General features: G+C 33.3%; 1 protein-coding gene and 1 long non-coding RNA gene across 2 annotated transcripts; one reads left to right on the top strand and one right to left on the bottom strand.

The window, feature by feature from the left end:
- Positions 1-2849: 2849 nt before the first annotated feature.
- On the top strand, positions 2850-11551 carry LOC103485917 (conserved oligomeric Golgi complex subunit 1). Its single transcript, XM_008443702.3, has 6 exons — positions 2850-5237; positions 6488-6682; positions 7559-7839; positions 8759-8938; positions 9676-9853; positions 10620-11551. Exons 1-6 carry the CDS (start codon positions 3072-3074, stop codon positions 10791-10793), a joined length of 3174 nt encoding a protein of 1057 aa, XP_008441924.2. The 5' UTR covers positions 2850-3071; the 3' UTR covers positions 10794-11551.
- Positions 11552-19873: 8322 nt separating this feature from the next.
- Positions 19874-21788, bottom strand: LOC127149310 (uncharacterized). Its single transcript, XR_007820753.1, has 2 exons — positions 20862-21788; positions 19874-20226 (listed from the first exon to the last, which is right to left on the bottom strand). It is a non-coding gene; the product is annotated as an uncharacterized LOC127149310 (long non-coding RNA).
- Positions 21789-25259: the final 3471 nt, after the last annotated feature.

Raw genomic sequence — 25259 nt, 5'->3', positions numbered from 1 at the left:
ACTTATAGTCCTTAGATACCAATGTTCCTCTAATAAACAACATGTTTATGGTCCAACCACTAAATAGAAACCCCTCTCGTGCCATAGAGAGGGTAAGACCCTTTGTTCAAGTCTTGAGGATACCGTTTAAGGGAACACTTAACTACTTACCCTAAAGTCTGGAAAAAGTGAATTCCATCTTGTGTGATTATATTCCCAGCTCCACACTCGGTCTTGTCCCCAAAATGATAAGCATATTGAGTTGGTAATCTAGCTACTCTCACCCGTACAAATCAAAGGACAATCTCTCGCGAATAAGAGTTCATAATATACTCAGGATTAAGACTAAGTTACCTAGGTCATCCTAATGTGAAATAGAAACCTAACTAGTTAACGGAATTACATCTAGTGGTTACTATTTCGTGGTCCAGTCTTATGTAAACTCATTGCATAGGATACCCTCACTCACATGTCACCTACACGAAGACATTGGATCATTGCGTTTATATCAAATATAAAGTGAGTCGTATCCATAATGTTACCAAGATAAGGTACCCAACCTTATCCCTATACTATAGGCCTTTTAAATTGTATCTAGAACATTGATCCATGTATGTCTATGCATATTGTTTAAGACTCATCAAACAACTTAGGATGTCAGTTTATTAAATTTAGGTTATTAAGACAAAACTAATAATATAATCAATAACACTTATTGAAATTATAATAATAACACATTATTAATAATGATTAATGAATTATATTTACTATCTACGAGTTTTATGATATAAAATCCAATATAAACTTCACGTGAGATTTATTATTTTGTCAATTGAATCTCTAAGAAGAAAAAAAAGTCCAGAAACGAATCAATTTAGACTTTTACTTAAGATTTTGTTTGAAAATTATCTATGTATAAATTATAATGGTCCATTTTATTAACTTTAACGCTTGAACAAATTTATACACTGCGATTATTGAATGGATGAACAACTTTTAAACGAATTCTTTAAAAGATCTGAACTTATTCACTTTTCACAATTTAAAAGTTTAAGGAAAAGAATTATATTAAATATTTCACAAGATATTTTTGTCAAGTCTCAAGGATGATGTTAATTAAAACACTCTCGGAAATTCAAGGTTTAAATTAATAAAAATATTAGTTTAGAGTTTAAATTTACACAAACTTTTAGGTCCATTTGGTAACAATTTAATTTATTTTTGTTTTCGAATTTCTACATATAAGTTTCAAAAGGTTATTCACTTTACATCAAAATTTGAAAAACAAAACAAATTTTGAAAGCTAAAAAAATAACTTCAAAAACTTGTTTTTGGTTTTAGAATTTAACTAAAATTTAGGGAAAACAATCATACATTTCAAATAGAAAACTAAAAACAAAATTGTTATGGAACCAATTTGAGAACGAATGACCCAAAAACTGGGTCCAAAATGTCAAATGACTCAAAATTTCAATAGAAATGCCAATTGACCCTATGCTAACATCAAATCTGTGTGAAATTATGAAAACAAAGCCCTCGTACACACATAATGACCGCTTGCTCTCTCATTCTCTTGCTCTTCTTTAGTAGTAAGATGAAATATTAGACTCTCGCACCAAATGGATTCTCATAATGGGCCTCTTGCTCTCACATAATCTCGATCTCGTCTATTATTCTTTAGGTTAGTGGCGTTGACTTGTCAGTGTGGTGCAATGCTGAAGAAGAAGAAGACTCACAATTTGAAGAAGAAAGAAAAACAATTGGAGGAAGAAGATGAAACAATATGGAGAAGAAGACGACGTGAAAACAAAAAAGAAGAAAGAAAATACCAACCATTTTCGAGAAGATGAAACGATATGAGAAGAAGAAATAACAGAAAAATATAAAGAGAAGACAATATCATAACTTTATTGTAACTTTACTTGATGTTTATCCTTCTTTTCTAGAGAAACATTGATGTTTGTCACTGGTGTGAGATGTGTGAAAAAGATAAAGAAATAACGAAGCATACATTTTTCAATGCAGAAGCGAGAAAGATTTATGGAAGCTTTTATTGTCGTTGGTTAATTTTGCATTTGAGCCTAGTTTTTCAAGTTCAAAGATGCTTATAAGAGTTTTGGAGTAGCTGTCTTCCATAGAGATGAGAATTTTTAGTGCTGGGTTGTTGATCCCTTTGGAATGATCGGAATTCGACTGGGAGGTATTTTGAGAGATTCTCAATGAAAAATGGTGATAACTTTCTCCAAGGTGATTGATATAGATTTGGAAGTTTTCTCTACCGAAGAGTTAACAATTGTCACCGGATTGAAGTTGCCTTTGCTTATGGCTTTCGCAATGTGTGCATTAAATTAGATTTCCAACTTCTTATCAAAGCAGTTATGACAATTTTCAAACTCGTTCCCCTTTTGGAATCATTTTGAAGGAGATTTGTGATTGGTTAGGGGAGATCGAATCCAAAAAGTGTAGATTTTATACCTTGCTCTTGTATTTTGATTGCTCATCTCCTTGCAAGTAAGTCTATTTTCAATGTTGTTGGAGGTGTTTCAATTGATTTTGCACCAAATTGGCTTGCTCCTCATATTTCTAGGGAGGTCTCGATTGTAACATTTTGAAATTCTATTTTTCATTAACTAAATATTATGAATTTTGATCGAAAAAAACTTTAGTTGTCTATAACATCAACAATAGATCCTTCGAGATTTTTTTTAAAACCTTAGGTCATTTGACATTTCAACTCTAATAATTTTTGGGTAATGCCTATCATCATTCCAAGTTTCCAACCAAGTTAGGGTGTAAAATGAAAATTTCCCAAAATTAAAATTTGTGTACTTATGTGGGCAAAATGGTAAATTCAAGGAAAATTTAGGCTTAGAGCAGTCTAGTTTGAGTAAATTTTAGAGAAAGCTTGAAGATTTAGGAAAATTTGGTGTCTTCCAAAGCTAATCCCAATCTGAAGCAAAATCAAAGAAATGTTGTTCTAATCTAATCCATTTCCATTTCGAAGTCTAAATTTCCTAACAATTGATTCATGACATTGGCATCTTCATAGTGTCCGATCCACACCAATTCCAAAATCATCACAATCGGCAGCCATGGGAGGACCTTCAGCTTCCTCTATTGATGGAGGAGGAGGTTACCGAGATGCCGAATCTCTCTTCCGAACGAAACCCATTTCCGAAATTCGTAAGGTTGAATCCTCCACCCGTGCCCAGATCCAATCCAAGCAAGAAGAGTTACGGCAACTTGTCGGTAATCGTTACCGAGATCTGATAGACTCCGCCGACTCCATCGTTCTTATGAAGTCCACTTCTCATTCTATTTCTTCCAATCTCTCTTCCATTCATCTTTCCATCCGTTCCCTTTCATCTTCTGATTTGCTCACGCATCTTCCTTCTAATAATCATGTTCGTGTTACCCTTTACGCCATTGCTTGTCGGGTTAAGTATCTTGTTGATACCCCTGAGAATATTTGGGGTTGTCTTGACGAGTCCATGTTTCTCGAAGCCGCTGTTCGTCATCTCCGTGCGAAGCATGTGCAACAAGCTTTGACGACCCATAATGCTGATTCTGACCGTAAGTTTCTCTCCAATTTTCCTCTGCTTCAGCACCATTGGCAGATAGTGGAGAGCTTCAAATCTCAGATTTCACAGCGTAGCCGGGAGAGATTGCTTGATCGTGGACTTGGGGTTGGAGCTTATGCGGACGCTCTGGCTGCTGTTGCGGTTATTGATGAGCTTGAGCCGAAGCAAGTACTCAGTTTGTTTCTTGATACGAGGAAGTCTTGGATTTCTCAAAAATTAGGTACGTGTGGGAGTAATGCAGCTTGGTCTGTTGTTGTATCTGTGTTCTGCGAGATTTTGGCTATAATTCAGGTTAGTATAGGACAGGTGGGTGAATTGTTTTTGCAAGTTTTGAATGATATGCCATTGTTTTACAAAGTTATATTAAGTTCACCACCTGCATCGCAATTGTTTGGTGGAATTCCCAATCCGGATGAGGAAGTTAGGCTCTGGAAGTTATTCAGGGATACGTTAGAGTCTGTAATGGTCATGCTTGAGAAAGATTACATTGCTAAGACTTGTTCGAGCTGGCTAAGAGAATGTGGAAGAGAAATCGTCAGCCAGATCAATGGAAGGTTTTTGATCGATGCCTTTGGAAGTGGCCAGGATCTCTCTTCTGCTGAGAAATTAATAAGAGAGACAATGGAAAGTAAGGAAGTCTTGGAAGGAAGTTTGGATTGGTTAAAAAGTGTTTTCGGGTCTGAAATTGAGTTGCCGTGGAGTAGAATGAGGGAGCTTGTTTTGGAAGATGACTCAGACCTATGGGATGATATATTTGAAGATGCATTTGCTCGCAGGATGAAAACTATTATTGACTCAAGATTCATGGAAATGATTAAAGTGGTTAATATTGCAGAATCGGTTCATCTAACTGAGGATGTTTTAAGTAATCATGGGTACTTAAATAGAGCCTCTACTGGTGGTGGTGTTTGGTTTGTAGAGTTTAATGCTAAGAAAACCTGTCCAACTGTGGGGGCAAAAGCATCTGTAGAAGAGAGTGATTTTAATAATTGCATCAATGCTTATTTTGGTCCAGAAGTCAGTCGTATCAGAGATGCATTTGAGAGCTGTTGTCAGAGTGTGCTTAAGGATCTCTTAAGTTTCATAGAATCTCCGAAGGCATCAATAAGGTTAAAAGATCTGGCACCTTATCTTCAGAATAAGTGCTATGAAAGCATGTCAACCATATTGGTGGAACTTGAAAAAGAGATTGATAATCTATATAGTAACATGGAAAATAGTAGGACTGCTAGTCAGCCTGTTAGTCTTGCTCCGGTTGTTGAGAGATCAATTTTCATTGGTCGTCTTCTATTTGCATTTCAAAATCACTTGAAGCACATTGGTCTCATCCTTGGTTCACCAAAATTTTGGGTCAATGACACGCCATCCTCTGTTTTTGACAAGCACTCTTCATTACTGCGACAATCCAAAGGGGTTCCCGATTCTCCTCTATATGTTAATTCTCCTGGAAGACAGATGTCTACTGACTTTAGAAGACAAACATCACTAGCAACGGCTGCGTTGCTTGGAACTAAAGAAACTGCCAGCTCAAAACTAGAAGAACTAAATAGAGTTACTCATGATCTTTCTGTAAAGTCTCACAGCTTGTGGATGTTATGGTTGTGTAATGAGCTTTCTGCCATTCTCTCTAGAGATCTTGCCCGAGATGATGCCCTACTGTCAGCAACTCCCTTGAGGGTAAGTTATATATTTTTTATATTATTTTATTATTTCTCTCTGTCAAAGCCCAACCTAGTACCTTTGCATTGAGACCTTCAGAGACTGTTTTCCTCACAGCCAAAACACTTACTTGTAAGATTCATCTATATGGTTTTTGCATTTCAACTAGGAAAATGATAAAAAGTTGGGCTAGGTAAAATATCTTCTATGTTTCAGATTGAAACTTTATTCATATTCGTCTTTATTAATGTTGATTTATTTTTGTGATACTTTTTTTAATTGATTTTGTCTTTTTGATAGGCTTTTCTGTTTTTTTGTTTATTATCGATTTCTTGATATTACTGCCTGATTGTTGTGGTAAGAGGCCTGTGATGGTGTTAGCATACTTAGGTAATGGAGGCATTGTAATTTAGTTGTTTAGTACAAATATATTCCACTATTTAGATTATAAAATCTTTTTTTTGCAAATGTAGATAATAAATATTGCATGTTGAAACACTTATGATCCTACTTCATTGTTGATGAATGAAAAAGGTCAAGGGAGTCATGGTCAGGAAGTGAAACCACATGGAGGCTAAGGTTGCAAAACTTAGGAGTACAACTTGGAAGTTTAGTTCTCATTTAGCAGAAAATGTCGTTAAAACAAGGAAACGGGAAGAGTGGTGTTTTCAAGTGATTGATCTTATTTCCAAATTTGTATTACTTCGTTTTGGGGGTCCCTTGCTTTTATGGGTATGAGCACCCTAAGTCAAGATCCCACGGAAAGGCTTCATGCACCTCCTCTCCCTAACTTCACTCCAAAAGCAAAAGGAGTGGGAAGATCCAAACTACCATTCCATCCATTTCTTTTTTGCATATGTTTAAAAACAGAAATGAAAAGATAAAAAAATAATAGTCCACAATATTTTTTTTTAAATAGAAAATGCATGGAGCATATGCCCTTCCCCCTCTCTATCTCTCTAAAAAAAGACCAAATGATTTTTGAATTAAGTGTCTGAGAACATGACCTAACTTGATGCTAAACCCTAAACCTAACTTGACATTGTTGTTGAAATCGTATCATTTTATATTTTTGTTTAGTATTCTGATGGATAGTTAGAGTTTTCCTACCAGTTTACTGGTTTTCTTATCTAAGCATTGCACTATTTTTTGTTTTCCTTTAGTTCTATCTTTTGCTTATTTGGTTGTTTATAATTTTTTTAAAACGGATCTTATTTGGTTGTTTATAGTTTATGCGTACATGGTAATAGTTTAGTTGTAATTGACAGGGCTGGGAAGAGACGATAATCAAGCAAGAACAATCTTCTGAGAGTCAATCAGATATGAAAATTGCTCTTCCATCAATGCCTTCTCTTTACATAATTTCCTTTCTGTTCCGTGCATGTGAAGAAATTCACAGAATTGGAGGTCACGTTATTGAGAAGATAATTATTCGAAAATTTGCGACAACCCTCCTGGAAAAGGTATTTTGTTTGATTTTAATTATAATTTTTGTTTTTAATAGAAAACAAATCTTCATTTAGATAAATGAAAACAAAAAAAGAGGGTGACAACTCAGATCCCACACAAAGCACTCTAGGTGTTAAGAATAAAAACAACGGAAAATGGCAGCTTTATAGATTTTACCCAAAGGGAGGTGGGAAATGAGCAGCGCTGCATTCATCCTCCCAAGACCCTTCTGCATCCTCAAAGGTTGTCCTATTTCGTTGTAACTAGATGTTCCAAACATTAGCAAAGATTGCTGCCTCTCATAGAAGCTTACCTCTGTTTTTAAAGGGTGATTATAAATTACCTTCTCAATCATATTCTGATAACTTTGATTGGAGCCACACCGATAAAGAATCTTGAAAAATCCTCCCAAAACTGTTGTGGCAAAGGGGACCTATATGAAACATGATCCATGACTTCCAACCAACGTCCTTTTGCATGAAATGTATCTTGAGGTTCTGAAGTCTAATATGGTCTCTGGACGAAATTTGTTATTCTATTAATCCTCCTCAAGGAACCAGCCCATAAAGACTTCTGCTTGCATTAATCTGATGCCAATTAGTGAATGAATAAAAATTCTTGATTAGTCCAAGCATTCATTTGTTAATCATTTTTTATTTGAAGTGCATGGAAACTCATACATTCGATCCACATATGCTGTATTTACAATTCCACGTGAGTTTTCTAATTTTCAATTTGGTATTAGAATATCTGTGAGAATACATTTTTCGATGAAATTGGTTGCAACCACTTGTGGAATAGAATGGATAAATGAGTAAAAATTGAAAAATATAGAATAAATGAGCAAGTATATATGTTAATTTGGGGTTATATCTTATGGTTCCTTGCAGGTTATAGGTATTTATGGGGACTTCATTTCATCTATGGAAGTTGGTGGGCCTCAAGTGTCAGAAAAAGGTGTCTTGCAGGTTCTATTAGATATAAGGTTCACTGCTGATATTTTATGTGGAGGCCACTCTAATATGAGTGAAGAGTTGTCCAAAAACCCCAGGGTAAAGTATGCCCTCAGAAGGAAGCAGGATATTAGTGAGGAAAAATCAGTTATTAGAGACCGCGTGAATGCATTAACTGATCGTCTTTCAAGAAGGCTTGATCCTATTGACTGGCAAACGTAAGTTTAGTTATATTCCTTACTGTATTCGTTGGAAGCTTTCCGATGGTGACAAATTATCATTTTGAGTTGATTGAGTTGTTTTTCTTCTATGTATTACTTTGAAAGCGGAGTAGCTAGAAGGAGGTTTAGGAAACTATGGATTACTATGCATTACTTAGAAGTTGTTTTTCTTCTACGGATATCTATGGATTACTTAGAAGCAGGTTGTAGCATACTGGCCTGTCTTTAGGAAACTAACAATAATAATCAGTCTGCAAATGGTAGTTGTTTATATTTTTACTATTTGATTGCTTAGAAGTGTGGAATCTTATGACTTTTCAGAATAAATTTGACCATCTTGCTGGTAAAGGAAAGTTATAGAATTCTCAAATTATTTAAACTAGACTTGTAGGATAAGCTGAAAGAACATTTTTGGATCCAAAATTTTAGTGTCCTTTCTAAAGAGAGGTGGATACTCTCAGTGACTGCTGTAAGCTCTTCATCTTCTTGATTAGAGAGTTCTCTTTCGAAGTGCAAGCCTTTTATTACAACACTGGTGTTCAGGATAGGATTTTGGAGTTTAAAATATTAAACAACCTAGTAAGCCATTGAGGTAGTAGAGGACCAGCAACCAGGCTTTATCCCGATATCTTCCTTTATGCCATGGGGTGCTTTCCCATAGGGAATCTCTGTAGCCATTTAATTAGAAACCAAATATGAATAGAAGAGAATAAGATGTGTGGTAAGTACAAATCTGATTCTCATGTATGGGTGGGTGTGCTCTTTCTATAGATATGTTCATTAGCCATATCTGTTTGGATGCTGTTCTTTTCTGTATGCTATTGTTTTGCTTTACAGCTAATGTATGCATATACTAGTGATATCTGTAGCAACTACTTGGGATAAGATGACTAACGGTTCCTGCAATTTGTTTTAGGTATGAGCCATATCTCTGGGAAAATGAAAGACAGACATATCTTCGACATGCTGTCCTTTTTGGATTCTTTGTGCAGCTCAATAGGATGTATACAGACACTGTTCAGAAATTGCCAAGCAATTCAGAATCCAATATCATGAGATGCTTGACTGTTCCTCGTTTTAAATATCTTCCCATCAGGTAATTCTTTGTGGACTTCTTATTAAAATTTTACAATTACACACCTCCTGTTCCAGCTGAATACTGCAACTTAAAGATGTGGTGGGGCATGACTATAATTTTCTAAATTGACCTTTTACTAAAAAAATAATTTTCTGAACTTGGCTGACAAATATGTTAAAAGAATTTTGTCTGGTATTTCTTCTCTAAATAGGAATGAACGCTCAATCATCTTAAACCAGAGTTAGTCAATTGCTTTTCCTTGTTCTGATGGAGAATGTATTAAATGTGTCCTCAGGAGCCACATTTATTATTCTTTTGATAAGAAACAGGCTTTTCATTATAAAACGAAGTGGAGGTGTGATATTTCTAAAGCTCCAAAGGGTTACAAAAAAGATGTCCAACTGATGAAAATTTGAGATGACTAGATAACTATAATTACAAAATAATTTAGAAGTAGACCAACTAGAAGCAAAATGGATGGTTAAATCCCAAAATATTTATTATTGAATGTGTTGGATTGCTCAATGTATCTCAGTATTCTTTCCTAGTTGTACGAATGCCTGGCTTATATGATGATAAAAGAAGGCTAATAATTAACCTAGCCTGCTGAAATTTCTGTCTTTTTTTTCTTTCTTTTTTTATTTTTTTATTTTGAAAGCACTGGTTACAAAAATAATGTTGATTTGGTGATTAATATTGAATGAATTTAATGTGATGTGATGTGATGTGATGTGATGTGTTTTTTGTTTATCCAGTGCTCCAGTCTTGTCTTCAAAAGGAGGAATGAAGGCTACTGTTCCAACGCCTTCGGATGATATCTCCTCAAGAAACTCCTGGAAAGCTTTTACGAACGGGGATCTTCCTCAAAAAATGGATTTGAATGATAACTCCAGTTTTGGGGTAGCAGCTCCGTTATTTAAATCTTTCATGCAGGTAACACCGTTTATCACTTTTCTGAATATGTTTTTCTAGTTAACCACTGTTCCAATTATTACACTGATATTGTCGGCAACCTGCTTTCTGCCCTATTACACCAGAACTGATAATGATATTGGTCCATTAGATTGATATACTCGGAGTTCATATTTGATAGAATCTGAAAGTATTGAAATATAAATGGAAACAAAAATAGAAGATAAACCAAGTGTTCGAGGTACTTGGACCCCTGATGATGAGGTCACTCTCAAGTCCCAATTCTTTCACCAAAATATTGCATACAATTTACTTTTAGTTCAAAATGATCGATGTGTAGAATAAGAATTTCTTAACTGTTGAGATTTGCGTGGAAACATACACTCTTAATTTAAAAGAGAGTCCGAAAACATATTTATTTTGACTCAGAGGGAGAAATGCATTGGAATACAGACGTGTACCATGCTTTTTGTTTTTCTTCCCGACCCACTTTATTTATAACCAAACTTCCCAAACAAACTCTTAACTATTTACTAATATGCCCTTAATATCCCTCAAATACCATTTCTATCAATATTTTTCATGACCTTCAACTTATTTAATATTTGGTTCTTATTTACTGTCTTTTGTTTTGTTCCCCTCAGCAGTGATGAATTGAGAAGTGTAAAAGGTTTAGACATAAAGTTTTTGGATTCTCGTTATCAACCTGTTTGTGTTTCACATATAATAAAATCAGAATTATATCTGGAATAGCAAAGTTTCTAAGTTTACCTTTTTTGGCTTCCAGGTTGGAAGCAGATTTGGTGAGAGCACCCTAAAACTTGGGTCCATGTTGACTGATAGCCAAGTTGGCATATTTAAAGATAGATCAGCAGCTGCAATGTCTACATTTGGTGATATTCTACCTGCACAAGCTGCAGGTCTTCTTTCTTCCTTCACTGCTTCCAGATCAGATTCTTGATGTTTCTCTTTATGCATACATAATTTCGATCAAAATCGGGTTATAATGACCGCCGAAAAGAAATGAAACATTCACGGGAATCGAAGAAGAGATACATATCAATCCAAGTTTTGAAGGTTAACTCCAGAATCTAGATGAGGAATTAGGACTGTAGAGCCTGCAGACAAGCTTTTTTCCGGTGTTACGAAACCAAACTTTGATTGACCACCGACAGAGACAAAATTGATAAGAAGTACACTACGACATTTGTCTATTGCCCAGTGAGAGGCAAATTACAGGTACCAAGTCTCCAGCAAGATCTTCCGAGTTATATTTTTCTGAGTGTTCTCTTACAAATAAGTGTACCATATGTAGTGTGGATAAGATTGATGGATCCTTTCTGAACAAATTTTGCCAAAGATCAATTATATGTGGGATAAAAGAATAATGTCTATAGGAAGGGAGTACTTTGAAATATGTATTGTACATGCAAATTTTCTTTCTGGCAGTTCACAGAGGCAAAGGCCAGGCTTTTTGGCGTTTGGATTGGAAGGTGAAGAACATTGTTGGAGTGTGGTTTCTTATTTGTTTTGGATTCGTTCCATATGTATAGGTAAAAAATCTTCTCTATTTCTTGCTCTCTCTCTTTCTTTTATTCATTTCTTCTAAAGAAAGTATGTGTAATTTGTTTTTATGTTTAGCCAACTCTTATATGTTGTTTTAAAGTTAATGGTGTATTCCAAAGGTCTGTGAATTTAACCTAATGGTTATTAGCACAATCTTCCTTCTGTTCGATCTTCTATCTTGTACTTTTTTCACTATCAGAAAGGAAAAAAAAAAAAAAAAGTCTGATAGGGGATCTGAACAAGGTAAGTATGGGTCCACTGTCATTTAAAAGCTCTCCCACGAGACCTATTTCTGTGTTCAACCTATAGCATTAGCAATATGGGGGCCACCCTAGCTGCACGCACACTCACACAAACACCATCTGCCATCCTCCTTTCTTTATGTGAAATTATATGATTGATCTCATGTTTTATTTTTTCTTTTGTTTTTTCTTTTATTGTCCTTTTCCAGTAGGACAGGGGATTTGAGGTACAAATCTCAAGAATATTAATATGTTCTTATGCTAATTAAGCTATATTCGATTTTGATAAAATAGGTCAAATTACAAGTTGCAATCTACGATTATTTTCATGAATAACTTAGTAAGTTACAATTTTATTTAAAAATCAAGCCTAAAAGTCTGTAACACTCCTATTAATTTTTAGCCATTTTATTTTGAAAAGTAGAAATACGTAATGGCACAATGTGTAAAAAAAGAATGGAAATAATTTCCTAATTACGAATTTGACTGTGGTATTATTCATTTTAGTTGTAATGCAAATGCATTTAATTAATCATAAGAGATTTACACATTTATTTATTTTTAATTGTAGGCATCTGGCTTATTTTTTCTGTCACCTCTAAATTTCATTTATTTTCATCGTGCGTGTCATTGTTTGTGTGATTTTTCATATGAAATTTTCTCATTTTTTTTCTTTCATTTCCATGTGTTAATGTCGTTCGAGGCTTGTACATCTGTATTCACATTTTACCATTTTTCATTTTTTCTCTAGATTTATAGTTTTTTTTCTTAAAATATATGTTGATTTATATTTGTGCGTTAATAAATTTATTGGAAAATGGAAATATACATTTTATATATTATTTTGTATTATAAGATTATATAGTGTAAAATTCTCATGTTCATGCACTTCACAAATAGGAGTGTTTTAACAAATATAACAAAGCGACAAAATATTTATACTGTATAGAACAGTTTCAAAAACAAAAAAAGTCTATAAGCCTACAATGAAAAATACCAAAATTAGGCCTACAATGGAAAATACCAAAATTACCCCATAACAACGTGCGTAATATATTTAGTACATGATCGTTTAGATTTGATTATTGTTTGATATACGATCATTTAGATTTGGATAACAAAATCTAAATGACTTATTTTTTTCAATTCTATCGTTTAATTTGGTTACACAGTCATTTAATTAGGTTACACGATCGTGATCTGGCTACCCTAAATCTAAGCGATTTTTTTTTTTAATTTGGTACACGAATGTTTACATTTATTTACATGATCGTTTAATTTTTTCAACATTCTTTGGTACACGATAGATTTGACTAAATGATTTTTTTTAATTCTCTTGGAACAATTTTTTTCAATTCTCTTGGAACAATTTTTTTCAATATTCTCTTTATAGATTTGGTTACCCCGAATGAACGCAGAAAAAAAAAAGATGATAGGAAGAAATCAGATTTAGTTACCCAAAAATGACATAAGAAGAGAAAAAAAAAAAAGAAAGACGATGCACGTAGCGAAAAAAGAGAAAGAAAAAGAAAAGATTTGGGACGTAAAAGAAGAGAGGAAAAGAAGAAAGACGATTTGCAGTGGAAAAAAATGAACAGTAAAGGAAGAAAGACGATTCGTGGAGAAGAAAGATGGAAAGTCAAACCTAGAATATTTAAAAAATGGTTAATTTTATGGATTTTGTTACCCGGATCGTAAATATTTAAATAATTTATTATATTTATAAAAGTTTCCCTTGAAAATATACCGTAGTATATTTTTTGAAAATACAAATATATATTGAATACATCATCTTGTGTGTAAGATGTAGTGTTATATAAGATATGGTATAGTGGACTGACTTTTTGTGCACTTAAAAAAATATAGATCGTATATTCCAACATATGCATGTGTTTTATATGTATTTCATTTTCATGTCTATATACAAGTTTCATTTCAAATGTATACAAATTTTAGGTAATTAAGTTACATAATATATATATGCTAAAACAATATATTTAGTTATTTATGTTATGGAATAAAGGATAATGAAACAAACAAAGAGAAGAGAGGAAGAAGAGAAGACAATTGAACTCAATTGTGGTGTCTTACAAAGGCACCACACTCCTCTATTTATAGGACATATTATGGTATAGGTTACATTATGGAATTCAATGGGATGGATGTTACAATATGGAATTGAATGTGAGAGTTATATGAAAATTGTAACCTATGTAGGTTATGGATATCTACATTTATAATATATCATTATATTTACAATACTCCCCATTAGATATCCATATTATATAAAAATAAATGTCTCGTTAAAACCTTACTAGAAAAAACCCGATGGGAAAAAAATCCTAGTGAAGGAAAAAGAGTACATAATTTTTATACATTAATAAATGTCTTATTAAAAATCGTGATAAGAAAATTCAATGAGAAAAATCATAGTCAAGGAAAAAAGTGCAGTACTCCCATTCCTTGAGGACAATATTTCTACTCCCCTTATGGATACATCACTTAAGTTCTCTGAGTCGTCGCATTCCAATGTTGTGCACTAGCTTTTCAAATGTTGATGTGGGTAATGCTTTTGTGAATAAGTCCGCCAAGTTGTCTTTTGAAGAAATTTGTTGAACACTGATGTCACCATTTTCTTCAAGGTCATGCGTATAGAAGAGTTTTGGTGAGATATGTTTTGTTCTATCTCCTTTTATATACCCTCATTTGATTTGTGCTATACATGCGATATTATCTTCAAATAATATTGTTAGTAAATTTTTACTGAAAGACAAACTACATGTTTCTCGAATATGATGAGTCATTGACCTCAACCATACACATTCTCTACTAGCTTCATGAATTGCAAGAATTTCTGCATGATTCGATGAAGTGGCCGACATGGTTTGCTTTACAGACCGCCAAGATATAGCAGATCCTCCACATGTAAACAGATAACCTGTTTGAGATCTTGCTTTGTGAGGATCAGATAAATATCCAGCATCCGCATAACCAACTAGATCAAAGTTTGATTTATTTGAATAAAACAAACCCCATATCAATTGTCCCTCGAAGATAACAAAGTACATGCTTAACTCCATTCCAATGTCTTTTTGTTGGAGAAGAACTATATCTTGTTAACAAATTTACTGAAAATGCTATATCTGGTCTTGTGTTATTAGCGAGATACATTAGTGCACCTATTGCACTAAGGTACGGTACTTCAGGACCAAGTAATTCTTCATTATCTTCTCGAGGTCGAAAGATATCATTTTTTACATCTAGTGATCGAACCACCATTAGAATGTTCAATGGGTGTGCTTTGTCCATGTAGAATCTTTTTAAAATCTTTTCTGTATATGTCGATTGATGAATAAAAATTCTATCGGCTAAATGCTCGATTTGTAAGCCAAGGCAAAATTTTGTCTTACCAAGATCTTTCATTTCAAATTCCTTTTTGAGATATTCTATTGCCTTTGAAAGCTCTTTAGGAGTTCCAATTATATTTAAATCATCAACATATACAGCTATAATCGCAAATCCTGACCGTGATTTCTTAATAAAAACACATGGATAAATTGGATTGTTTTGATAACCTTCTTTCAATAAATATTCACTTAAGCGATTGTACCACATTCGTCCTGATTGTTTCAATCCATATAATGATCTTTGTAATTTGATTGAACATAATAGAGTTTGAATTATATGATTCAGGTATCTTAAATCCTTCAGGGATTTTCATATAGATTTCATTTTCCGAAGATCCATACAAGTATGCTGTAACTACATCCATAAGATGCATATCAAGATTTTCATATACAATCAGACTAATTAAATATCTTAATGTAATAGCATCCACCACAGAAGAATATGTTTCCTCATAATCAATGTCTGATCTTTGAGAAAATCCTTGTGCAACAAGTCGTGCTTTATATCTAGTGACCTCATTATTTTCATTTCTTTTATGCACAAATACCCATTTAAATCCCACAGATTTTACACCTTTAGGTGTATAAACTACAGGTTCAAAAACTTCACGTTTCGTGAGTGAGTTTAGTTCTGCTTGGATGGCTTCTTTCTATTTGGGCCAATCCTTTCTATTACGACATTCGTCAACAGATTTAGGTTCATAATCCTCATTTTCATGAATGATATTATGTGCAACATTATACGCAAAAATGTTGTCCACAACTACATTAATTCTATTCCACATTTTTCCTGTCATGGTATAATTTATCGAGATCTCATTATTATCTTCATATACTTGAGTCTCTTATACATTTTTACCACTAGTCGTGTCTATGACTTTCTCTTGAATGTTTCTATTGTCAATTAAGTCATTTCGACTATTGGTCACTTTTCTTTTTTGAGGATTTTTATCCTTTGAACCCATCAGTCTACCACGCTTTTGGCGCAACGCTGATTCATTAATTGTATCAACTTGCTGAGTTGGGATTTCAATTCTAGATGGAGCATTTGCAGCTGGAATTATGACTTAGTCACTTTCTTAGTATCTGTAAATGCATCTGGCATTTGGTTTGCTACACTTTGTAAATGAATTATTTTTTGAACTTCTAGTTCACATTGCTTTGTACGAGGATCTAAATGAGACAATAACGATACATTCCATGCAATTTCATTTTCCAACTTCTTAATTCCTCCCTCTAATGTTGAAAAATTTGTCTCATTAAAATGATAATCAGCGAATCGTGCAGTAAATACATCTCCCGTCAAGGGTTCAAGATATCTAATAATTGATGGGGATTCAAATCCGATATATATTCCTAACCTTCTTTGAAGTCCCATTTTAGTACGTTGTGGTGGGGAAATTGGAACATATACTGCACAACCAAAAATTCGCAAATGAGAAATATTTAGTTCCTGGCCATAAGCTAATTGTGTTGGGGAATACTTATGATAAGATGTCGGTCTTATGTGTATAAGTGACGCTGCATGCAAAATAGCATGACCTCATATAGATAATGGAGGTTTTGCTCTCATAAGTAATGGTCTGGCAATCAATTGTAAATGCTTGATAAATGATTCTGCCAAACCATTTTGTGTATGAACATGAGCTACAGGATGTTCAATATTTATCCCAGTTGACATGCAATAATTATTAAATGTTTAGAATGTAAATTCACCAGCATTATCAAGCCAAATGTTTTTTATTATATAATCAGGAAACTGTGCTCTTAATTTGATTATTTGAGCAATTAATCGTGCAAATGCAAGGTTTCGACTTGATAATAAACACACATGTGACCATCTACTTGATGCATCAATTAAAACAATGAAATATCTAAATGGTCCACTTGGTGGATTGATTGGTCCACATATGTCACCATGAATTCGTTCTAAAAATGTAGGTGACTCAACTCCCACTTTGGCTGGTGATGGCCTAATAATTAATTTTCCTTGAGAGCAAGCAATACATGATAATTCATTGGATTGAAAAATCTTCTGGTTCTTTCGTGGATGTCCGTGAGAATTTTCAATAATTCTTCTCATCATTATTGACCCGGGATGACCCAATCGATCATGCCAAACAGTAAACATATTTAAATTCATGAACTTCGGGTTCATGGTGGCATATGTTTCAATTACTCGTATATGAGTATAATATAATCCAGAAGAAAAGGCAGGCAATGTTTCCAATATACGCTTCTCATGTGAAACAATAAATGTAATATAAAGATATTCTATATTATTTTTATTGTTAGTTTCAACATGATAACCATTTTGACGTATATCTTTGAAACTTAATAAGTTTCTTTTTTACTTACTAGAGAACAAAGCATTATTAATTGTGAATTTTGTTCCTTTAGGCACTGCTCTACCAGAACCTTCAATCAAGTTTGTGAGACCTGATATTGTATTGGTATTTGCTTCAAGCATTGTCAATGTAGAAAAATATTTTTTACTTTTAAGTATTGTGTGCATAGTTGCACTATCTGCCAAACATAAGTCTTCATTATTCATCTTCGAGTCAACCAAAATATGAGAAATGTCCATAACTCTTCATTAAAAAAAAACGATTACAATAAGTCTCTTGGTAAAAGAAAAAAAAACTAACCTTGAAATGTAAATAATGTAAATAAACTGGTAAATGTTAAATAGAGAAAACATAATGCAAATATTAGTTTTGGACATTATCATAATTAAAGGAAGTAGTTGTTACTCCTTCATTAACATCATTTTTCTCTTCAGGAGACTCAAAGAAGTCCGCCACATCCAAATGGATCATGTTGGAAGGGTCAAATACATCATCTTGATAGGTAAAGTTTACTTCCACATTCTTCCCTTTTTCCTTCAATCAGGCTTGATAAAGGTCGACTAAGTGCTTGGACGTACGGCAAGTACGAGTCCAATGACCATTCATACCACAACAAAAGCATTGATTTTCACCACTTTTAATTTTCTTATTTTGTGGAGTCCTCCTTCTATGATCATCATTTGTGGTTTTCTTAAAATCTAAATGACTATTACCACGTAAAGTATAATTACTTCTTCCTCTATCACGGTCACGACCTCGGCCACGATTACGACCACGACCTCAACCTCGACCATTAATATTATTTAAAAATACAACATTCGCTTTAGGGAATGGTGTTGCTCCAGTTGGTCGAGATTCATGGTTTTTCATTAATAACTCATTATTTTGTTCAGCCACAAGAAGACATGATATGAGTTCGAAATACTTTTTAAAACCTCTTTCTCGATATTGCTGCTGCAGGAGCATATTCGAGACATGAAATGTTGAAAATGTTTTCTCTAACATATCTTCATCAGTAACTTTTTCTCCGCATAATAATAATTTTGAACAAATTTTAAATAATGCGAAATTATAATCACTTACTGATTTAAAATCTTGCAACCTTAAGTGCATCCAATCATATCGAGCTTTAGGAAGAATCACATTTTTTTTATGATCATACCTTTCTTTTAAACTTTGCCATAGTTCATAGGGATCTTTTATCGTAAGATATTCAATCTTTAGTCCCTCATGAAGATGATGTCGAAGAAAAATCATGGCTTTCGCCTTTTCTTGACTTGAAGTCGTGTTTCCTTCTTTAATCGTTTCTCCAAGATTCATGGCATCCAAATGAATTTCAGCATCAAGCACCCATGATTAATAATTATCATCATTGATATCAAGAGCTAGAAATTCTAATTTGGTAAGACTTGACATGGTAAAACTATAATAAAGAACAAATAAACTAACTTATATTAGAAATTTAATAAACATGTCAAACATGCATTCTAAGACAACTTAGATAAATATCATATTATGCACATGATACAAAAATCAATGGGATCCATATATAATAATTCAAAACATGCATGTTAATGTACAATAATTAAAATTACAAATAAAAATTACATATACATACTATGGAAAATTAACAACAATACACACCAAAAATGTTAATTTTACAACATACTTAAGTAAATTGATAAAAGCATTTAGATCATAAAAGCAATTACAAAACTTATACTAATAGAAAGTAAACAACTAAATTATAAACACAAATTATAAAGAACTCATAAACTATACATAGATCTTAAAATAATTGATATAAGAACAAAAAATAAACAATCACATAAATCATAAAGAAATTACAGATGAACTAAACATAATCTTATCATGAACTAAAAATATTTTTAACAAACAATAACCATGTAAATGTAATATGTAAAATTACAACATGCATAGGTATAAAATATTACATTCTCAAACATTTAAACTATGCATGATGTATACATGGATTGTTTCATGCAATATTCACAAATACCAAAAACAAACTAATATTATAACCTACCTTTTGCAAATAATAAAATTGTAGAGTGTTGTGCTGATAACGTGTTATGAAATAAAGGATAATGAAACAAACAAAGAGAAGAATAGAGAAGAGAGGAAGAAAAGAAGACAATTGAACTCAATTGTGGTGTGTCTTACAAAGGCACCACACTCCTCTATTTATAGGACATATTATGGTATAGGTTACATTATGGAATTCAATGGGATGGATGTTACAATATGAAATTGAATGTGAGAGTTATATGAAAATTGTAACCTACGTAGGTTATGAATATCTACATTTATAATATATCATTATATTTACAATAATTTACAAATTTATACACCACAATCTATAATAATAATGCTAACGTATGATAAATTGGAGCGTAAAATAAGTTAAATGACAGTATAAACATGTAACTAAATTTATGAATTAGTACAAACAACATATTCAATCATGAATACCACATGTCACCATATCATTAAATAGTATGATATCTAACATGTCCAATTTATACATACTTTGACATACACAAGTAACAAAATAAGAAATCACCCATTGTTATCTCTTATCACAAGATTTTCAACTCTTATGACGATTGTATTTTATGAAAAGACAAATGGAGAAAATATGATGAGACACCCTATTTGATAACACACTCGAGTTAAAATGAAAATGAACGAAATGGAAGAAGAAAAATGTATGTTGTTGCACTTCGGTCTTCAGCACATGACACGTTCAGATCTGGCAAACTAGTACATAAAAAACATAATAGCAATGGCAAGATAGATTGGTACTGGAACTGAAATTGCAAAACAGAAACAAGGTTAGTAGATGGTTGAGTCGCAAAACACGCTCTCTTTAAGACGTTTTGCAGGTTAAATTAAATAATTCTTATTAAATAAATTCAAAATAACGTTCAATAAATTAAATCTAATTAAAAAAGATTAAGATAATTAACTTCAAAATTATCTTAATTTTGGAGACGTTACAATAACTGAATAAAAACAAATCCATGTAATCTGTGAATCAACAAGTTAAGAACAATTGTAGCCACTAATAGAGAGACCCCCCCATATCATACCTCTATCCCCCATCAACACCCAAGTTGCCTTTTCGAACCCATAAGTCATAAAAACTGTAAACTTGGTGCACTTTAGTTTACGGTTCCTCATAAACATTTTTTCCAATCTGGTTAGTGTGTTTCTTCGTGTACCTCTAGTTCCTAAGAACTTTAATTTGAATCTATCTAAACCCAAGTTGACGAGACAATGAAATTTTGAAATTTGTAGTTAAAATAAATCTAAAAATTTAATAAACCAATTACTCTTTTCAATCAAACTTAGATAACCATTTGATTGATATCAATAGGAGGACGAAATAGGAAATAAAATTGCAACCAACGATAAATGATAAAGTAGAAACCTAACTATTTACCTAACAATCAGAATGTTTGAGCTTCATATGCTTGAATCGATATGCTCAAACTTTCAGAGATATGAAAACAAGTGTTGGATTTTAGAGACACCATCAGAAATGATGAAAGGAAGAGTAAAACGCACAAATCAACACTTATATGAATCAATAGATATGGAAAAACAACCAAGAGTAAGAGTGAAGCATGCCATTATGCTTGATTCATGAACAACCGACTCAGCGAGAACAGGGACTGATACTCGTCAAGCCTCTCAAATGTCAGATTCAAATTTAGGTAAGGCACCTACTTCCTCCGATCCTCTGTGACGTGACTTGGCTGGGGCTTTTCCTCTCATGAAAAAGACCAGTATTCAACTGAAGGCTTGCTTATTCCCCTCTCTTATCCCCTGCTGGGAGCTAAGAAAGAAGAATTAATTTACCCTTTATTCGATTCTCATCCCTTGATTGAATTGGTCTATTATCATACCAGAATTCATCCCCTTTCCACATAAATCACTAATATGCCCCAAAAGGCTAAAGAACCAGGAGATTGCATCCCCTAATTATTAGCCCAAGCCACTTATTGGCCAACAAAGGAGGATCAAAATTCAATTCCTTTTCTAGAACCTCAAATCATGAGGGGAAGGCTTCAACGCGAATGAAAACCAGCAAGCGAGATTATAACGAAAGCAAGAGAGGCTGGAGACTTTAGTTTGAACGAAAACCAAGGGAGGAATTTTTCTAACCTTGGGTGTGAACAAAATTGAAGAAATTTTTGAGACCTATAGCGAGATGAGAGTGAATGGGTGTGAATGAATGAAATCGAAGAGTGAATGTGTGATATGAGGATCGAATTGAGGGAGAGATCTCATCGAGAGTCTGAAAAAATGAAAAATGGGCATTTGGGGGCCGGAAAGAGTAACATGGGCAAAACCTAAAAAAAAAATATTTTTTTGCGCTTAGTATTTTTCATTTTCCACATTTTTCCTTATATTTTTTATAGTGTGTTATTGGATATGCTATGGTTGGATGCTATTAAAAGGCACATTTGTTGTAGTGAGAGTATATGCTTAATTCCATTCCAATGCCTTTTTGTTGGAAAGGAACTGTATATAGTTAATAAATTTACTAAAAATGCAATATCTGGTCTTACATTATCGACAAGATATATAAATGCACCAATTGCACTAAGATATAGTACTTTTGGACCTAAAGATTCTTTGTTATCATCTCGAGGTTGAAATATATCTTTACATTTAGAGAATGAACTTACATGAAGTGTTCAATGAATGTGCTTCATTCTTATACAATCTTTTCAAAAAAATTCTTGTATAAGTTGACTGATGAAAAATATCCCATATGTTAAATGCTCAAATTTTTAATCCAAGAAAAATTTATTTTTTAGAGATCTTTCGATCTCATATTCTTTTTTAAAGGCTCTTTAAGTGTTTCAATTATATTTAAATTATCAACATATACAATTATAATAACAAATTTTAACTGTGATTTCTTTATAAAAATGCATGAACATATTGAATTATTTTGATATTCTTCTTTTAAAAAAATATACACTTAGGCACTTATACCACATCCGTCCATATTGTTTTAATTCATATAGTGATCTCTATAACTTTATTGAATATAGTTCCCGAGAACTTGATTTATATGTTTTAGGTATCTTAAATTCATATGGGACTTTAATATAAATATCATTATCAAGAGATCCATATAAATTTGTTTGGATTACATACTTAAGATGCATGTTCAGATTTTCATACACAATCAGGCCAATTAAAAATCTTAATGTGATTGTATCTATCAACGGAGAATATGTCTCATCATATTAATACTAGGTCTTTGTGAAATGTTGTGCAACTAGTCTAGTTTTATATTTAACACCCACAATTAAGGTAATTTATTCTTAATTATCTTAAGTTTAATTTTGACTAATGATGGAACTATTTTGGGTGTTAATTGATTTAGTTGTTGGAAATCTTTGATTTGTAAAGATGAGAATAATTAGATACTTTAGAAAAATATCTAATTAATTGAATTTGGAATTGATGATTGAATTTGTTTGTTTTTAAGTTATTTGTGTTGGTGGAATTGTTTGTAAATGAATTTTGATTAATTATAGTTGTAGTTATGTAATTATTTGAAGTTGAAAGTGAAATAATTATATTATATAGATAATATAATTATGTAAGGATATTTATTTATTTTTGGGAAGATAAAGTGTTGTGATTGGAGAGATAGGGAATATTAGAGTTTGAAAAGAAGATTTTGATGTGTTTTAAATGAAGAGATAGAAGGAGTTGGTTATTTGGAAAAGATTTAGGGAAAAGAAAAGAAAAGAAAAGAAAATAATAATAATTTTATTATTATTATTTTGTTTAAATAGGCCTCGTAGTGCGTGCTTTTACAATTCATCATCCCTTTCCTCAAGCAACCCTAAAAGAAAAACCCTAATCTCAAACTTTAAGAAAGCTTTAGCCACCCCTTACGCACGCCGTGCCACCGCCATCTCCTACCACTGTCGCATGTCGCTGTTCGTCCGTTTGAAGCCCCAGCCTCCCTCGTCGATCACCGACCGTCACATCTTAAGCAGCTTCGTCGAACCTTCTCTGTTTTTGCTTCACGTCCGTTTCGTCCCCTCCATCGCAGTTGGGTGTTTTATGTCGTGTCGTCTGCCAAGCAGCCGCCGTTGCCAAAAACGTCAGATCAAGCCGTCTGCCCAACCGCGTCAGTCATCGATCCAACCCTCCGTCGATTCATCAGCCGCGAGTCACGCACACAAAGTCTGAGTCGTGCGTGCCTGTGCAAGCTGCCGAGCTGTCCGCGTGAACCCGAGCCAGTATCCGAGCCCCACATGTAAGGACCCAGCCAAGCCTTCTCCTCTTGTAGCCGTGAGCTGCGTGCGCCCCTCCAAGCCACCACCCGAGCCGTTTTTCTTAAGCCAAGCTGCCAACTGAGTTTTATTCCTATTTAACATATTTTTGGTAAGTTTTAATTAGGTTTTTGGTATACCCAACAAATATTGAGTTTGGATTCTAAATATTTAATTTTTTTTATTTATTTAGTTAGATTTTAACTAGGAGTTGAGTTGTGGAATTTTTCCAACTAAGGGTAAATTGGATTTGACCTCAACTTTGGGTAAGTTGAATTAATTGGATTTTTGGATCTTTAAGCAACTATTAATTTAGTTATGGAACTTAGCTATTTACCCTTGCTGTTTAGGACTTACTCTTGGGAAGCTTGACTGCTTTCAGGATTATTTTTTGATTAAGCTAATTTCTAGGTAAGAGATTCTTCTACTAGATCTTCGAATTGACGTATGAGCTTGCATGTAACTTTTTCCATTATGCGCTAATGTAGCTAATATGCATAATGTGTTTATGATTTATGATGATTGGTGGTCATCACTAGTCTATGCTTATGATAATTGTTAGTTCTGAATGAGTTATATTGATGATGACTGTTGATGTTGATGTTGATGTTGATGTTATGCATGAATTATTAATCTCATGATTAAGAATGTTGTGGTTAATATTCATGCCATGATTACGATATTATATTATGATACATGCTATGGATAGGTTGTACTATTAGCTTTATCTATTATAGTCATACCCACATGGGTGTCCCTTGGGATCACTACCTTTTATGACTGTGTAGTCTGACGGAATCACCAGTCCAGTATGAAATGATATGTTACGAGTGCCTCAATGAGGTCACTCACAGCCCGATTGTCTTAGTATTCCTTTCGAGGTTCACTAAAGACCAGTTTGTCCTAGGTGTTTTTTGTGTTCACCGAATACCAGTTTTTTCCTAGGTGTTTCTTTGGGTTCACCGAAGACCAGAGATATTCCTACGAGATTACAAAGTGTGCATGTTTGGAAACGTGCCAGTTTAGGGTACCACTTTACAAGACTCTATTAGGAAGTTAATAGTCACCTAGCGGGACTAGTAGTAGGTCCCTTATTGAGTATATTTTATACTCACTCTTTTATGTTTATTTTTTTAGGCAGAGGTAGAGGTAAGAGCAGAGGGAAGCTGGCGAATGACAAGAAGTGATCGTGGTGTACCACAGGGGAACACTTTTGCTTCCGCCTTATGTTATTAGATTTTGATTTCAGTATTTATGCACTTTTATTTATTTTACGTTTTTCTAAAACTAGATAGGGCTCGAGCTAGGAACTTACTTTTACATTTATTTCTACTTACTTTAGCTAATTTATGATTTTGATGAATATTTGAGATTTTAAATTAAGAAATTTGTTATTTTTCTTTTTGGATTTAAGAAAGTTTTATCATCTTTTTGGTAGTAATGACCTCAACTTAGTATAAAAAGTTGGGTCGTTACATATATCTTGCGATCTTATTATTTTTATTTCGTTTTCTTAGAAATACCCATTTATA

Source organism: Cucumis melo, chromosome 5, assembly GCF_025177605.1.
Source record: "Cucumis melo cultivar AY chromosome 5, USDA_Cmelo_AY_1.0, whole genome shotgun sequence".
NCBI lineage: Eukaryota > Viridiplantae > Streptophyta > Magnoliopsida > Cucurbitales > Cucurbitaceae > Cucumis > Cucumis melo.
Note: the sequence above shows the minus strand (reverse complement) of the source record. Positions and strands in the feature narration are given on the sequence as shown.